Consider the following 19,276-nt stretch of genomic DNA (forward strand, 5'->3'; position numbering starts at 1 on the left):
ATAACCCCTCTCACGATGCTGACAGTAAATTGTGAAGAAAATTCTTCCAGAGACCTAAAGTTCAATCTGGATGGGTCCCACCTATCCCCAGAATGGACAGAGAGACTGTTGAAGGCTCTTAGATCCCGAGAAGGGGCCTTCTCTACAGGAGATATGGATGTGGGCTGTGCCAAAAGTGCCCAGCATAGCATTAGGCTGAATGATCCTGCTCCCTTTCGTGAGAGATCCCGACGAATTGCTCCTCGAGATATTGAAGATGTGAGAAACATACTTCAAGAAATGGAAGAGGCTGGAATTATTTGTGAGTCCAGAAGTCAGTATGCTTCTCCCATAGTCGTGGTGAGAAAGAAGAATGGTTCAGTGCGCCTGTGCATTGATTATCGCACATTGAATAAGAGAACTATCCCTGATCAGTATACACTGCCAAGGATAGAAGACCTCCTGAATGCCTTAACCGGGAGCAAGTGGTTTAGTGTCTTAGATCTACGGTCTGGATACTATCAAGTGCCTATGAGAGAAGAAGATCAGCAGAAGACTGCATTCATTTGTCCCTTGGGGTTTTTCCAATTTACCCGTATGCCACAAGGTGTAACCGGAGCTCCAGCCACTTTTCAACGACTAATGGAGAAGACATTAGGGGATCTGAATCCAAGGGAGTGTCTGGTCTATCTGGATGACATAATTGTATTTGGAAAGAATCCCGAAGAGCATGAAAAGCGGCTGCTGAAAGTGTTAGATCGTTTACAGGCTGAAGGTCTCAAACTTTCATTAGATAAGTGCAAATTTGCTCAGAATTCAGTTACATATGTTGGACACATCGTATCCGCTGAAGGAGTGGCCACAGACCCTGCCAAAATTGAAGCAGTTGTTAACTGGCCCAAACCAAGTAACATTGAGGAGTTGCGTTCTTTCTTGGGATTTTGTGGCTATTACCGGCGTTTTGTGGAAGGCTACTCCAAGATAGCCCGAAGTCTCCACAATCTTCTGCAAGTGGAACCTGTTAAAAAGGGGCGCAAAATTCGTCACCCCAAAGACCCTATTGGGGAAAAGTGGACTTCAGAGTGTGAAGAGGCTTTTCAGCTTCTTAAACAGAAGATGACTGAGGCGCCCGTTCTAGCTTATGCTGATCCTGACAAGCCATATGTTTTACACGTGGATGCGAGTTTGGAAGGACTTGGGGGTGTCCTACACCAACCATATCCTGAAGGGCTTAGGCCAGTGGCCTATATCAGTCGGAGTTTAACCGGAAGTGAGAAGAATTATCCAGTACATAAATTAGAGTTCCTTGCCCTTAAGTGGGCTATTGTGGAGAAGTTGCATGATTACTTGTATGGTGTTAAGTTTGAGGTGCGAACTGACAACAATCCTCTCACTTACATTTTGACTACAGCCAAGTTGGATGCTACAGGTCATCGGTGGTTAGCTGCGTTATCCAATTATGAGTTTTCATTGAAATACAAGGCAGGACCAACGAATGTGGGGGCTGATGCTCTATCTAGACGACCTGGATTGCCTGCAGTGAAAGATGAAGAGGAGTGGGTTGAGATCCCTGGCCCAGGAGTCAGAGCCCTTTGCCAAACCTCAACAGTGGAAAATGAGTGGGTAAATTTCTCAGAGTTGCGGTGTATAGACTCTCTCAGCTGTACGCCTGAAGCCATTCCAGAGGCTATGTGCCTTCCAGCCACAATTCCCCTGTGGTCCATGATTCGAATAGAGGAAAAGCAAAAAGCCCAGAACCAAGATCCTGTAGTTGGTCGTTTGTTAAGAGCTGTGAAGACTAATAATCTTAAGCTTTTGAATGATTTACCCGCTGAGCTACAACAACAGTTTAAGAAGGAGTGGCGTCGATTCCATATTGAAAATAAACTCCTGTATCGTATTATACAATACCATGATCATCCTGGCAGGAAACAATTAGTCCTACCTCAAAGGTATAGAGGGATGGTCCTGAGGTCTCTTCATGACCACCATGGCCACTTAGGAGTAGACAAAACCTTTGGGTTGATACGAGATCGCTTCTACTGGCCTGGAATGAGAGAATCTGTAGAGCTGTATTGCCGGAGGTGCAGAAGATGCATCCAGAGGAAGACCCTACCTACCAGAGCTGCACCCATGGGCCACCTTAGGAGTTCGGGCCCCATGGATTTAGTCTGCATGGATTTTCTCTGCATAGAAGCCGATTCTACTGGCACCAGCAATGTTTTGGTGATTACTGATCATTTCACCAGGTACGCCCAAGCATACCCAACAAAAGATCAGAAAGCTGCCACTGTTGCTAAAGTATTATGGCAAAAGTTCTTTGTACATTATGGGTTCCCAAACCGGCTGCACTCCGATCAAGGTAGAGATTTTGAAAGTAAGCTTATTCATGAGATGTTGAAGCTACTTCAGATTGAAAAGTCTAGAACGACCCCATACCACCCTGAGGGAGATGCTCTTCCTGAGAGGTTCAACCGAACGCTGCTTAATATGTTAGGGACACTTAAAGATTGTGAGAAAAGGTCCTGGAGTCGGCATGTAGAAGCGATGGTTCATGCATACAATTGTACACGGCATGAATCCACTGGCTTCTCCCCATATTTTTTGATGTTTGGAAGAGAAGCAAGATTGCCCATTGACATCCGTCTGGGAGTGTCCTCAGATGGAATGAACCATGGATCTCACTACCGATATGTCAGGCAATTAAAGGAGAACTTACAAAAGGCTTATGGGTTGGCTGAGCAGGCCACAGCCAAGCTGAATGAAGATAACAAGCAAAGGTATGATACTAAAGTACGTTATAAGGACATTCAGCCTGGAGACAAAGTCCTACTGAGAAATTTAGGCATTCCAGGAAAACACAAGTTGGCTGACCGTTGGAAAGACATCTTGTTTGAAGTTGTTTCCAAGATCCCAGGGATTCCCGTGTACAGAATCAAGGGGCCTGAAGGCCGGATAAAGGCATGGCACAGGAATCACTTATTACCTGTGGCTTTTCCTGAAAATAGTCAGAGTAATGGAAATGAGGGCCCTAGTATGCAACCTCCATCAACAATTGACCCTGGAGAAGGTTCTAGTGGAGTTGTTCCTGTTAGCAGAGGAGCTGCTGAATCTGGCTGTGAACAAGACTGGTGGACTTTACCCCAACCTTCTGTCCACGATTCTCCTCCAAATTGTCTGAATCCTGAAAGCCCTAGCTTTGTCCCAGGTTCCTCTGAAAGAGACTTAAGTACTATGGGAGAACCAGAGCCTCAAGCGACTGGACCCCTCCCCAACAGTGCAAGGGGAAGACCTTGTGCTGAAGATACCAGAGGACTTCCTCAGAGGAATCTGGGTCGCAGCAGGAGAAATAGAAGGCCACCGAGGTTTCTAACATATGACAACATTGGGGAACCCACCTACTTTCAATCCCAACCCATGTACAATAAATTGATAAATGTGTTGCACGCTCTAACCGAAATTCTTGGTGAGAGTGCTTTACTGTTCTAAGTCGCTGTTCGTGTATCACGCACCATGTTGTGTTTTACTGTTTTATACTTTGCTAAGATGTTCTGTTCCTGCCAGTGGGAGGCAGGATATTTTTTTTCGAGGTGGAGGGTGTAACCCAGTGCAGTTATTTTGTTTAATAACATTACAGCTGGGTTGTCATGGATACTGACCTTTCCTTCCAGCACCAGATTACTTGTCTCCTCTGAGCCAATCAGTATCTCTATGGGACATTTGTCAGTTTTCCCAAGCTAGGGAATGTTTCTCAGCCTATCAGAGGAGAGGGTCTAGGAAGAAACTTCTGGAAGAGCAGAGCTAAGCAGGGGAGTGAAGAAGGAAGAGAGACAGACTGCCCTCCCTGTAAGCAAGCCTGAAGTAAACCTGTTGCCTTTAGTGTGTGTACTGCTGACATCCAAGCAGTACACTGAAGTTTAAGTAGAAGTGTGCAGAGAATACAGCATGGTGCTGTATGTTCCTGAGTGAGAGTGAGAGACTGCAAGTACCCAGAGCGTCCAAGTCCTGCATCCTGTACCAGTGAGGTGAAAGCAGAGCTGCAGACAGACATCTGTGTGGGAAGACAGTTATACTCTCAGCCAGGAGGTTAAAGGGGCAGCATCCCAGAGCTGCCTGAAGACATTAAGGAGAGGTACTTCACTAATATATATCTATCAACATAAATATATCCTTGTCTCCCCGGGTAGCGCTACCTGCATCAAGGGCCCCAACAGTGCACCAACACTGGGACATCTGGGTGGGAAGAACACCTACATTTGGGGTGGGGGAGCGGGTGTTGGCAGTTATCTGTGTTAAATATATATATATTCTCAGGACTGTTCACCCACTGCTAGAACTGAACTTCATAGGCACAGCAGCTGGGTCCTTATATTATAATACCTGTTTATTTTAATATATTCTATAAATAATTAGCATTTCAGTTGTGTGTGTTATTTTCTTGTGTGAAAGGGGCCATTTCTCAGTGGGTGGGTTCCCCTACTCAACGTAGTACAAATCACTGAGTGGAGGCACTGCATAAAGAAAGAAGATGTCCCGATCTCCCAGCAATTGCGGAGGCTCAGGTTTCCTGTCACCAGCGTCACTGAAATATGTAACTACCAGCCTGGCAGCAGAGCAAGGTAAAAAAAGGGTTACAATCATATAGGAGTATTCTGCCTCAGAAGTTGAGTACGGACATGATGGAAGTTCTGATAATTAAGTAACAAAAGAGATGTAGAAAAATAAAACATATTATAAAGGGGGATGTAAATGTGGTTGAGCCAAAACACAATCTTCTGAAATAAATTTGTTGATATACCTGAGGGTTCTTAACAGAACTGCTGGTTATATTCCTTTTTTTCTACTTAAAAATAAACAATAGATCCCACAATGATCGATTTGAAAAAAATGACTGCTGCAAAAACAAAATGAAAAGCAAATACAGACCAACAGTGGTAATACTTACTAATTTTGTAGTAGTGCTATTGTCAAGATAATCCTCATGAGATAACAGGGAAAGCGATGCTTGGTCCAGCTGTGAATGAGATACATATTTGATTCAGTGCTACGTTATAATGCAATGCTCTGATGGTGTTACAAACATGTTAAGCAGCTACCAAGAGCTTTGACAAGCAGATATTTCAATGTCGGCTGCTGATTAGGACTGCATCCAAACTGTCATAAAAATAGGTAGTAACAACAAAACCAATTCTGGTTGAACGTTATATATAGACACCAAAAATAAGTAATCTATGTAAGTATGTCACATACATACAGTAAATCACCACGTTTTCTGGAATTAGTCCATAAAGGAAGGAAAGGAAGGATCAAGATAGGGATTGTTGTCCCTATCTTGTTGTCCCTAAAGCTGTGGTTACACTAGAAAATGGTGGCTTCATTTAAAACTACAAGAATTACAAAAATAAAAAGAGTACCCAACCACCTCAGCACACACACACACAATGCCTCACTCCGGTAAACCAGGCAGCTAGCCAGGCACACGAGGAATGCATAGTAGTAGAAACCTCCATAATGAATATAATTTAGTGCTAGAAAATAATTTAACCTTATTCCACAAATGACTTAATGAGACATAATAAAAGATAAATAAAAACAATAAGGTTACAAATTTTCTGTTGAGTCCCTGCCACTCCAAGCACACTCATTGAAATAAATATGTTCTCTACTGCAATTGGAATTTATTTGTATTCAATCTGCTGTTGTTTCAATATAATTACAGAGAAAACAGTTTCCAGTTAGACTGTGTTTTACCTCTTCATAGTGTTGAACTGAAGAGGACAGGTCGGAAAGTGAAGGAATAAGAGAATATGTAAATTGGAACAGTGTTTAATTTAGTTAATAAAAAAAGTACAATTATACTAAGGAAAATAGATGATGGAAAGAAGACTCAAGCATAGTGAGGTAACTCAAAATACATAGACCCGACTCAAAACCAAGCTTGATGGTGAATTTTGTTGAGTCTGACATTTTTGAGTTATTTTGTGATGCACTGAGCAGCTACCAAGCTGCTGCCAAGGTAAATGTCGCCTGGTAGTCTAGATGGAAGCTGAGTTGACTGAATTTAAACCTTTGTAGATAGACCTTGTGGATAGTATAGCATGGGGGGTGAACATTAAAAATAAACATTGAGCAAAAAAGTATGTAGGGTGTGCCTGACAATACTCATTTTAATGTATCTCCCATCTATATGAATATACCTTCGCATTATTACCCTTCTCTCAGTGACCTCAGATGGAATACACAATACATAAGAGCTTCAAGGGTCTCTATAGAGAAGACTGAACAGAAGGTCGGCATGACCAAGCCAGAGGGTAGTGAAAATGTGCTAGGTCTTGCTGGGCCTGTTCAGTCCACAAGGAGCAGACGGTTTGGGACAGAAGGGTCTGCAGGGCTGAGACTACTTTCTTTTTGAAATAACTCATAAAGTTATCTTTCCCAACCTCCTTAGTTGGGATTTGTTTAGATTGGGGACAGCTTTGGGTCCCTGCCTTTGAGACAGGTTGTCTCTGGGTCAGGTTGGCCCACCGAAAGTGGGGGCAATCTAGACCTGTGGTTGATTGACTTTATGGAAAGGGATCCATAGTTGTGGTGCTTTACTGGGTAGTGCCTGATCCACTGTTTGGGGGTTTGGTGGTGGCATTTGGTGGATACTACTAGGAGGAGGTTCAAGGTAGGGTGCCCTTTCCAGCATGGGATTGTTCTTAATAACAGAGGTTGGTTATATTAACATGATTAAAACTAAAACCAAAAAATGGCTGTTGAAGTTGGAAAATTTTCTTGAAACATTTATGTTTGTAATTTGATCTCTACTCATTACCCTTACCTTTAAAATGAACTTATTAGACAGCTTGTCATCTGTTGCTACAAACGCTCGCAGTAACACAGAAGTACTGTACTTTCCTCGCAGGTCTGCTAGAGTTTGAAGAAAATTGAATTTTCTCTCTGACCATTTCCCATCATTTCCAATATTGGATTCCAGTACTGGCCATCGCATAGATGGTTGTTTCAGTATCTTCAGAATGGGCTTTGTATCAGCTTCCTCTATTTGAGCTAAACCGTATTATAAAGAAATATGTGTAAAAAAATATTTTAGAATACAGAGCCAAAAATGCAGTACTGACCATTAAAATATTTTATTTGCTAACTAGCCCTTGCAGCAATTAACATTTTTCATATTCATTTTATACACAAAGTGTTTTATGTATGAGCTCAACGCAAGTCAACTTTGGATAAATGTTAGACTAGGGTGTTGGATATCATGTGACTAAAACAGGACCTCACAAGAATTATGAGAATAAGTGTTCAAGCTTATATTTTGTGAAATGTCCTTAGAGATGTAAATTTATATATGGTTCTGACAATTAAAAAAACCCAAAAAACTGTGGTATACCATAAACATACGCACCAACATTACTATAAGATTAACATGTGATAATGTCACTTACTTTCATTCATGCAGGAAATGTAAAATATCTTCGCCTTTTGAACAGCCTCTATATCTCGTCTCTTGCTTAATGGTTTCTCTAGGAGTGCTAGACAATAGCAACAAAATACAATTAACAGCAAGTGTAACTAGACACATCACACATTCATATATGTATCACAATTCATTTTTATAAGCCTACCTAGTTTTGGGTGTATAGAAGTACGTAAGCTTACTTAGGGAAGCATACCCTAAACAGGCTAAATAAAAAGGTAATGTGTTACACGTATCAGTCATACCTGAGAACCTTACAGGATGCTCCGCCACATTACATGTAGAGGGATATGGGGAGAGATTCCACATCAGGTGGACAAAGCAAAGTGTTACAGTAATTAACCATATGTTCGTTAGCATTTTTCTTTTAACTCTAATGGAAATTCTAGCATTCTTGCTTTACATGAACATTTTCAGCCTAGCAAATGCAGAGAAGGACTTAGCAAAATCCACTCTCTAACCATCTGCCAAATACATCTCCTACTTGCGCATTATGTTCACCAACCCAGCAAGTTCTGGAGCTGGCTTGTGCAAGACGTCCAGGTGATCTATAATGACCGCAGCTCACTGTAACACTTTAAAGCCTCAAGTGTTTTGTTGTGTTATTATGCATAGATTTTATGCCATAGAGAGCATGACGGCCCAATGCTACAAACTCCAAATTTCCAAAAGAATGGATGGTTGGAGGATCGAGTCTGGGATTCTTATGAAGCCTGCATAAGAGGATTGTGCTTAAGATCCCAAACAAAAGTGACTTATTCAACATACAGGGTTTTGTCAGAGAGCACAAGCAGATGGGAAAGCTTTGCTGCCAGGGATTTGCTGGTTCTAGCAGCCATAGTTACTGTGAAAACCTCACAACGGACGGAACTTTGTACTGCAGCTTCTCCTAAAGTTTTCCTTTCAGCTAAAGAATACATATAAAAGTATTGAAGTCTCCATTGGTAGAGCAGCATGGATCACTGGAATGTCCCAAAATAACAAATAACCAATCTTCTTGTTGACTTTAAAGAGCAGGAACATCTCACCTTCCAAACTAAATGGAAGGTTAATAACCTGCCCCTTACAGAACGCAGAACAGATAATTAACCTACAAACTACAAATACAAAATAAAAGGCCTCAGTGTCATAGGTAGGCAGAATGTTTGTACAAAGACACCAGTCTCCATGACAAGACTGACAGTTTCCATACTTTATTTCATTTTCTGAGAAAAAAAATAACTCATTTTCAGTTATAACTGAACTTTAGTACAATCCTGAACAAATAAAAGTGACCTTAATGTCTTAAGTAAATATTTCACAAAGTGTTCTTGGCTAACAGCAGTAATAAAGCGTCATCATCTGGCTAGAATTCAGATTTTGGCTCACTTGTTTCGGTGTGTGATCCAAAAAGAAAAAGTAGCAATCCCGAATAATAAGCCAAGCAACGAGGATCTAAGAGGCCAGATAATAATAACACATCATTCACGCTGTGGTTACAAACATGTTAATCTCCTGTAAATACAAGGCTCTACACACAGTTTATAATATACATATATAGAGTTCATATTCATTCTGAAGAGGGAGAGGATTATTCTTAAAGGTCCGTGTGGGAGGCTACCAACCAATGCCTACGAGTTTGCATTTTCACTGAGGTTCATTAAATATACTTATTTAATGGTGGCAGAAATGAGTGTTCACTATGTGTATTACACAATGATCCAGTACTAAGGTAGGAAGTAGAGAACTATATTGTAAAGGAGGAAATAGTAGTATAAAACGGAGACTTAGAAGCCGCCATCCTACCCCAAACCTCCTGCCGCTGATCCTCAAGAAAACTACTATACATTTGCATATTAAGTGAGACTGGAAAGCCCATTCAGCCATGATAGCCTACCATGTCCTGCTTTTTGTGAGCAAGTAGCCCAAATTGGCTAACACTTTTTCATATATTGCAGCTTTACTGCTTCTTTTTAAATGTGAACCCAGTTTAGTTCCCCCAGTGTGTGCGTTCAGCTGTCTAATCATTTTACACGCTTACCTTTAATTTTAAGATCAACGTTATTCCTAAGCCATGGGTAGATCCCATAGTTTGACATATCATCTGGAATTGGATTATCTTGCATCCATCCACTGCAGGCATACTCAAAAAAGTTGTTGCACGGATCCACAGAAAGATTCATCTTAAGCTGGATAAGGGCAGCTGTGTAAATAAGACAGAAGCTTTAATTCAACAGTATACATTATTCAGAGTCTATATATATATACATATATATATATTGGATTCTTAAAGCTTCTCAAAATTCTAAATTCTGGTTCATTTTAGTGGGAACATTTGGGAAAAATTATGGTGTGATATGGCCAGCATTGCAAGGTTTTTGTCTCACATCTTAGTGGTTCAAACCTGAACTGAATTTAATCTCATTTTTGACAAATAGGAGACTGGGCAAAAAAATGGCAAATATGTTTTAACATATAAAAAAAAATTAGGCATTTGGGGAAGTAAGACAAGCATGCTAATTATACATTGAATGGCTATTTTATTAGGGAAATCCTCTATAGAAAATGATCTGGGAGTATTTGTTGATAATACAATGCAAAACCAAGCAACTTGTTATGCTGTATTAATAGGGGGGCATACAGTATCCAGGATAATCCTTACACACCTTGAATATTCAGAACAATTTTAGGCAGCATAAAAAAAACATTATAGAACACAACATGATTCATAAACGTGCAACAAGAAGAAGCGGAAGATCTCACATATGACAGACTTTCCAAATTAGGCTTGTTTACTTTGAAGAAAATATGTCTACCTGGGGATATTATTAGCACATACTAGTATATTAAAGGGACAATCAACTTCAATGCACTTGATGGGACTTTTCCCCTTGTCCATGCATGCTGCCAGCCAGCTCGAGTGATGGCTTGTGTGAGAGTTCCAGCAGGTATAATGAAACCCCTCTACTTGCATGAAAGCGCTCCTCTTGATTTCAGGCACCCAAAACTGCTGCAAAACCCAGACCTCAGAGGAAGCAACTTCTTCTAAAGATGTTTTTTATAGCCAAAGAACGCATATTAAAGCACATACAGAAGTATTTCAATATGCATGCTTCATTAGTGGTGATGCACAGAGGGACATACGTACCCTTTAAGCAAATTAAAGGTTTAAAATGTGAAATGCAGTGCAGTGATTTTGAATAACTAAGTCCAAATGGAGGTGCAAAGGGAGGGCACCTACCCTAGCATTGCTGAAGCACGGAGAAAGTTGATGAAATGGAAGCCTACACATAGTGTGTATACAAAAAATAAAATTGCCTGACTCTAGTCTAGGTACCATATAACAAACCACAAAATCAGAAATAAAATATTGTTTTTGTAGTGCTATAGTTTATTTAGCCCTTTCATTACTAGATGGTAGGGTAAGCTTTCCTGAGCGGTGCATTTCCCACTTCAATGGTGCAGAATGGGTTAAGGCACAATCAGGATTGAAAAAACGAGTTGTTAAAACCTTGCCTTTATGCAGGAAAATGATGGCAGAAAAGAAATAAAAGAAGCAGACTGATTGCTCATCAAAATCCTGTTTTAAAAGATGATTTCAATCAAATACCACAAACTACCCGGAAGCTGAATCAGGGAATTAAAAGGACTTCTAACAAAGAATCCCTTAGAGAGTGCAAAAATACATACTCATTTATCAGCAACCACAACGACCATAACCGTCGCACTCCGAAAACAGAACTAAATGTTACATGGTAGTGTGTGGTCAAGCAGAGTTTGTTTATGTGCCCTGCCACTAAAGAGGAACTGTGCGCCCCTCAGAATTAGAGCATACAACTATGTTGTGCTAGAATTTTCAGCATAATGTCAACATTAGGTTTCAACATAGCTGCTTTGATACCTACACTATACAGACAAAGGTAATGGGACACCTGACCATTACATCAACTGGGACTTTGATGACATTGCATTCTAAATACATAGACATTAATATGTAGTTGGTCCCCCCTTTTGCAGCAATAACAGCTCCCACTCTTCTGGGAACGCTTACTACAAGATTTTAGATTATTTCTGTAGGAAATTTTGCCCATTCGTCCAGTAGTGTAATTGTGAGGTGAGGCACTAATGTTGGGCGAGAAGCCTGACTTGCAATCTTTTCCATGGGGTTGAGATCAGGGCTCTGTGCGTCCGGTCAAGTTCTTCTACACCAAACTCTACACCAACCATGTCTTTATGGACCTTGCTTTGTGCACTGGGGCACAGTCATGTTGGAATAGAAAAGGGTCTTCCCTAGACTGTTTCCACAAAGTTGAAAACAAAACATTGTCTTGGTATGCTGAAACCATTTCCCTTCACTGGAAGTAAGGGCCCTAGCCCAACTCCTGAAAAACAGCCCCATACCATTATCCCTCCTCCAGCGAACTTTACAGTAGGCATAATGCAGTCAGGCAGATAACGTTCTCCTGGCATCTACCAAACCCAGACTCGCCATCAGACTGCCAAACAGACAAGTACGATCCATAACTCCATAGAAAACGTTTCCACTGCTCCAGAGTCCAGTGGTAGTGTGCTGTACACCATTCGATTCGACACTTGGCATTGTACTTGGAGATGCGAGGCTTGCATGAAGCTGCTCGGCCAAGGAAACCCATTCCATGAAGCTCCTGCCGCACAGTTTGTGTACTATTATTAATGCCAGTGATTTGAACTCTTTTTTTTTTACACACCATGCACCTCAGCACTCAGTGACCTCGCTCTGTGACTTTACATAGTCTTCTGCTTTGTGGCTGGGTTGCTGCTGTTCCTTAATGCTTCTACTTTCCAATAATACTAATTACAGCTGACGAAATTTCATGAATTGGACTTATTGCAAAGGTGGGTCTTCAGAACAACCCATTTTTTCACGAATGTTTGTAAATGCAGACTGCATTCAATAATTGATAGGTGTGTCCCAATACTTTTGTATTGGATGTATATGAAACAAAAAAACATAATATCCAGGTGTCCCTGTCAAGAATGGACAGACCCTTTTTTATTTCATTCACCCCTACTAATCCGATATGTCTGTCTGTCTCATGGTTGCACACTTTCTATGGATTATAACTTTATGTTAATTTCCTCAAAAAACATTTTGAGTTTATGCAACTCTACATCTTCTACTATGTTGGTCTAATAAAAGGTATCACCTTCAACTAAAGCCTCCACGGCAAATCATGACACGCATCATTGATCATGGGCAGCAAGGGGGCATCCTTAAATCAAATGTAACATACCGTGAAAATGTAAAATGTTCTTATATAAACGTAAATTTCCTGACTTTAATTAATCTCCTTTAATTAATCTTGCCTAGTAAGGAGACATTAACTGCGAAGGAGAGGGAACATAAACTAATTACCAATCCTGCAAGCCAATTTTGTAACTGGTATAAAATTTGAATATTTTATGTTCATATATATGATAATATTTTATGTACAGGGCGTTTTTTTATTTTAATCTTTGCAAGACTTTTAATTGTAATTATTTGTGTGTTGCCGTGCATGGAAATTCTTCATGTAGTTGTTAAAAGTGAAACTGCGGCAGCGTTAATTTAATAACGGCTAATTTAATAACGGCTAATAACAATAGAATGAGACACTTCCACAAATAATGCCTGGAGCCCTTTGGCCCTGTGGTAATGGTAATATCACTATTAGAATAGGTACAAAGATTAGGCTTTACACTTAACTAATGTGTCATAAATATATTATATGCTAAAAGGAAAGACCCAGATTGGAGCACTTCATATTCACCTGATCTGCGGCTCGGGGGCTGCAGTGTTAGGTATCATAATGTTCAGCTGCGCACATCCAGCCGTCGGCGGCACATTATGTCATTAGGAAGACACTGGCCTTAAGGTGTCAGGGCTGTCCCGTCACCCCAAGTCCCTGTATAGCACTAAGCAAACCTTTCAAACTGCTTATTATCGAGAGTGCCTTTGTGAGAAAGCCGATATGTGTGTGGTTATCTATAAAAGTGATTCACGGGGTAACGTTTCAAATGTTGTCACATCTTTATAACAACCGCTGAAATGTTCTTGCTGTCTGGAGCATTTTATGGGTTACTCTATGTAAACCTTACACAAGAATAATTGTGTTTATTCCTAATCTCCACTGTCCTGTGAATGTTGACCAAATATTGAAACGAACAGACAAACTACATGGAAACATAGAATTTGATGGCAAATAAGAACAATTCAGACCATCTTTTCCTGATTTAGAGACTTACAGACTTAGACCTTAATTAGTTCTTGGTCATGTGTTAGATTCAGGATAGCGTTATGTCCATCCCAGCAATGTTCCAATTCCCACTGTATTAGCCTCTACCGCTTCTGACGGGAGGCTGTTTACCTCTCGGTAAATAGATTACATCTAGGAATGCTTCCTATGTAGAATTTTGCTCAATAATCTCCCTCTGAAAGCATTTAAATAAATCTTTTTTTTTTCCCCAAAAAAGTATGCAATCCCGCAGTACCTATATTACGTAATATCTTACCTGCTTCGATGCATTCTGGAGTTAAACAATACTTCTCCTTCTGGAAGCTAATGAGTCCTTGAGTGACTGTAAAATAAGAGGCATACGTTATATTAGTTATCATGTTGTTGACATTAGCCAGAGTGCTGCAATACAAAGACCTAAAACTTTCAATGTTACCTTCTATGGCCATTGCTATGGATACTGCTGATCAGTCCTCTCCTTACATGCTTACTGTGCATACATCTGTTTTTAATGTTCTGTTCATCGTTTGACGGAGATATCAATTTACTGACCTAATCTAAACACCCTTTTTGCCTAGAACGTTAACTCTTTAATAGGTGAGATAAGCATGTTCACAGAGCCCACTGATGTTCTACTTACAGAAACCAGTTGCAATGGCGTCAAATACGTACACCCCTTGTGAATCATGGAGCAGTAGATAGATAGATAGATAGATAGATAGATAGATAGATAGATAGATAGATAGCATCAGGTTTATTCTTCATATGGCCTTAGGCACAAAGACTATAAGGGTTTTATGGGAATGACACAACCATAAATTGAAGCCCATGGGCCCTGGTCAGAGGTTGTTAGTGCTCTGCCTTAGGCATGTAAAAATCTTAAAACATTATAGATGCAGATAAGAACCATTTGGCTCATCTATTCTGCCGATTACTTCTCGCTGTAAAAACCTCAAAACGTATCTGGTCATTTGTTTCACAATAGTCATAGGCCTATGGCATGCAACACTGCATGAAAGAACTCCGTTTCACATATGTAACACCTTCTCTGTAAAGTAAAAACATCTTCGCATCTAAGTCTCTGAACTACCCATACATTAAGGCACGGAAAGATAAAAAATCTACTTAAACTCACCACAGAAATTCACATGTGTAACTGCAATGTTACTGTCATTTTACTATGACTTGGGAGACAGGGTGACCAGATGGTTCATTTTTTGAGCAATGATGCCTTTTTACTATAAGTATTTAGTTATAAAGCATCAACAGATCCTAATGTTGTTGTATTATAGGAACTTAAATACATAAGTGATATATAGAAACAAATGCAAGTGTTCCAGGGTTATTGTTACCAGCGTACAGGCAAACTTTAATGTTTCTAATCATCTTGTGGTCCAGGTGCCATTTTTGTTTGACCGAACCCTCCTCCTCCAACGGAAATATCCAGGTGCAGGGAAAGAGTAAATGCATAAGGGCATTCTCATATATGTATCTACATAAAAATGTATAGGTTGACAGTCAGCTAGCAAATGCCTCAACACAGTAGGGACACAATATGTATATAGGTTGAACTTGATGGACTTTGGTCTTTTTTTAACCTTATGAACTATGTTACTATGTTACTATGCCTTCCAGCGTCCCTTGAACTATTAATATAATATGACAGGTCAATAATATCTTAGGACAATAAAAATGTTTTGTTTGTTACAAATTATTTCATTTTAGATTTATTGGCACTATATAAACCGATAAATATCATTACCAGTTTGGCTACCTTAAGTAGGCAACCCCTGGCATCTCAAATGGTTTGAAGTGGAGCATAGCCAGTGATCTGTTGTGAGGGCGAGTGCAGCGTATTGTTCAGCTTTGTGCCGGATGTTGCCTGTCTCTGGCTGGTGATCTCATCTACCATGTGAATGTCACTCTGGCGGTCTCCCTACAATCCCATGCATTATGTTCCTGTCACCGGTGCTGGATATCATGAGAATTTCTAAAGAGCACTTCTATGCCTGGCTTCCTGTCACAGCCTGTGATTATCTGCTACATTACTTCAGTTGGGGTCAGTCATGCCTCAGGAGGCTGACAAAATATTTGGACAAGCACAGAAAGTGCCATAAAGGGGTCATTTATCACGTTCCCACTCTGGCACGCAAAGCATAGGCGTAAAATCTCATCTACCACATTTACACTTGTGTGTTTGTGTGTGTGTGTAAATACATACAGTATATATATATATATATATATATGTATCATTATTTAAAAAATCCAAATCATGCTTGTTTGGTTCAGAAACACTAGTTAGTTGTGACATTTTGCATGCATATACACACACCCAATGTGGAAATGTAATTAGCAGTATGCACAGTTAATGGGAAGGCTGTGTATTAATACGTCTTCATTGAAACAATAGTTTCTTTTTTAGATCTTACAGTTATTACAGCCCTATCAGATGTTATTTTCTCCATAATGTATTTTTCACAATAATGTATCTTTTTTTTTTTACACAAACTTGCCATCGTAATTATCATGATTGTTTTAGAGATGGGCCTCCCAATACCCTTTCACTTATACATAATAATAATAATAATAATAATAATAACATTATAAAATAGATTATTCAAAAGATAATTCATATTATCTTAAAAATCGGCCCAGGTACCTAAATTGGTTAGCTGGCATGCATACAAAAAAAACTACTTATACTGAAGTAGAACGCAGGTTCCGTAGCTGAAACCATTATTAAAGGGTCTACTATATAGCCAGCCAGGCCACCTTCATTATTATTTAGGAGATACTGATACCCTAGGCCACAAAATGCTAGAAATAAAGTGCTGCTACAAGCAGCAGATGGTCCAGCATGAAGTATCATCTATATGGACCTGAAATCTGTAAAAACCTTACGTAGGATTAAATACCACTATTAGGAATGAAAAGGAGGAAGCGACATCAAAAGAAGTCATTGGGACAATGTGGTATCAGAGGAACATAGGCGGTGTGCAGATACTTATTCTATGGAATCATAGTGACATCCATAGTACATAACGAAAAATGATATACTGCCGGCTAAACTAATTGCCCATATGGCTACACTAAATTTATGACATCCACTATTGTTATAGTACTTCCCTACACAGCCATAACTCAGCCTTTATCCAGTTAATGGTAAAAAGGACCATATGTTCTCAAGCCTTACATGAAGAAAGAGGTCTAGTTAACCTCAGATAAAGAGCATCGGTATTTAAGAGAAGAAAACTCCCACATCTACATTTCTCCTATGTTATGCTTGGAATGTATGTAAATTATAGCTTAAAACTGACCCGTCATCAAAAATAAACGTAATATTAATCAGTAGCCCATAGAAGTTTTCAGTTAAGCTACAAATTACATGAAACAATAAGACATTTATGATATCTGTAACACAGGACATGCGCTTATATCCCCCCCCCCAGTTTCTGTTGCTGACAGCTGATATATCCCAGCATGCAACTGAAAATGTACTCAGATCCGTACTAAAAGCAAGCCCCTTAGCTTTATATTTAATGGGACCCTCCAACCATCGTATGCACTTTAAATGTTTGTGTCCCTATGCAAATGCATGGGGGATTCTGCAGGATCTCCCCAGTGTATTCGCCTTTTTCGCTGTATCTCAGCTCCTCTCTTACACGAGATGTGTTTGGTCAAACGCATCCCCTGCCCCCCAATGTGCACACACACACAGTATAATCACCACCATCCAGCTCCAGCACTGCCTCACACAGTCCCGGCGGCTCTAATGAGTATTCCACGCATGTACAGAAAGGAGCGGTGTCCTGCAGCTCTGGAGCTGCAGCTTCCCCTAAAGGTAACTGGCTTGTAATACATGGCTAAAGAATACATGTAAGCGTGTGAGTAGAGCTGGCTTTACCTAATTTATCGGTTTGTCTTAGTCTGCCAACTTTTGTCGTACCCTTTTAATACACTGTATGTATGTAAGAAATGCTGCGTGCATTGTTGGAGGTATATAAATAAAAGGTACTAATATTATAAAAGTATAAGCATTCTTCATCCATAGGGCTGCATCAAACACTAGAATGCCTATGAGTTTTGCAATGCATGAACTTTTCTGAAATATTAATGTTTTGCCAACAAATAGAGTCAATCACTTTTACTCTGTGATGTCACCGACCCTTTGGAAGAGGTATTCCAAGTGGCACATGAGCATTACAAATTAATGTTATATAAATACTTGGGAACTTTCCGGGTTTTGCCCGGAGACTCCAGTTGAAGCTCCACTTCTCTGGGTCTCCGGGTCACTGCCTGAAACGCTGCGTCGCAGGAGCTGCGTTTTGACACGCCCCACTACCCGCCCACTCTCTCTCCAAAAATGGAGTGTCTTCCGCAACACTGGCGGGACCGCCCACTGACATCAGTGGGACCTTCCACTCGCATCCCATCAGGGGGGCTCTGGGTAGCTGGAGCCAGAGTTCCTAGGTATGGTTATATACATTTTTCTGAATTGACTATTCCTTTAATAGAAACACAGCAAAAAAATCCTAAATCTATTAAGGAATGAATGACTTCTGCAGGTACAAAGACCGGGGCAAAGTTCTTGCAAAATAGCAACTGCGCCAATGTGTGAATGGCTTTCTGACAAAACTTTATTGACTGTGAAAGCCCTGGCCGGAAAGCAAATCCTCGAATGAACATTCGTAAACATAATACATCTCATACAGAATTTTGCACCAAAGCAAAACAAAATTATCCATCACATCCAAAAAAATGTCATTCCATTCATAACACAAATAAGTATTATGTTTATACATATTATTATGGCACAAGCGTGAGTTCTGTCTATGTACAGCTTTAAAAAGTATGTATTTACTAGAGAAAAAAATTATAACAATAATACATGGTATAATCACAGGTTTAGCAGTAAAAAAATCCCTTCATTTCATTCTATTTTCTGTCTCACGCAGCTAGAATAGCGAACCTGTAGACACACGGGATGCTTAGTATATGCCAAAGACATACTTCTGAACAGGACCATCTACGGAAATATCTCATGTCATTCTGCCTTATATCATACATCATAACAACATATAACATCAGCAAATAAATAACAAAATGATAAACACACCAATATGTGTATGTTGTATATAAACACAAAAACATACACTCATTCTCTATATGACTCTATCATTATTATTATTTATTGTTTTATATAGCGCCATTAGATTCCGCAGCGCTGTACAAAAGGACAAGACATAACAATGAATACATAACATAACAAGATGACGTACAGAAACAACATTTGTTATAATTAAGGAGGGAATATAGGGCTTACCCAGTAAAAGCAGAATGGCAAGAACTCCTGTAACGATAATGAAGAATGCAAGGGCCACTTTGGTGGCTCTAGTGGCTGGTCTCCTGTTGTTAGGCTTTGTAGTACCCATCACTTCTACTTCCATACTTCACAGATACCTCTTGAGGAGCAGTACTTCTCCACACTCCTTTTATTTACAGATCCATGTTCTAAATGAGTCCTGGATTCCCACGTCTTCCTTACACAGTACACATGTTACAGAAGTTTTCTGACATCAGACTTTTC

General features: G+C 39.9%; 1 protein-coding gene across 1 annotated transcript in view; it reads right to left on the reverse strand.

Annotated features, from left to right (window-relative positions):
* PHEX (phosphate regulating endopeptidase X-linked) overlaps window positions 1–19,276 on the reverse strand; it is a 65,842-nt gene extending 46,566 nt beyond the window's left edge. The window contains exons 1-6 of the mRNA XM_053457274.1: window positions 19,013–19,276; window positions 13,967–14,032; window positions 9,477–9,638; window positions 7,425–7,511; window positions 6,803–7,029; window positions 4,925–4,993 (exon numbers count right to left, since the gene is read on the reverse strand). Of these exons, the coding sequence (XP_053313249.1) occupies window positions 4,925–4,993; window positions 6,803–7,029; window positions 7,425–7,511; window positions 9,477–9,638; window positions 13,967–14,032; window positions 19,013–19,136 (735 nt within the window). The 5' untranslated portion in view covers window positions 19,137–19,276. The remainder of the gene's footprint in view (window positions 1–4,924; window positions 4,994–6,802; window positions 7,030–7,424; window positions 7,512–9,476; window positions 9,639–13,966; window positions 14,033–19,012) is intronic.

Source organism: Spea bombifrons, chromosome 2, assembly GCF_027358695.1.
Source record: "Spea bombifrons isolate aSpeBom1 chromosome 2, aSpeBom1.2.pri, whole genome shotgun sequence".
In the NCBI taxonomy this organism is placed as follows: Eukaryota; Metazoa; Chordata; class Amphibia; order Anura; family Pelobatidae; genus Spea; species Spea bombifrons.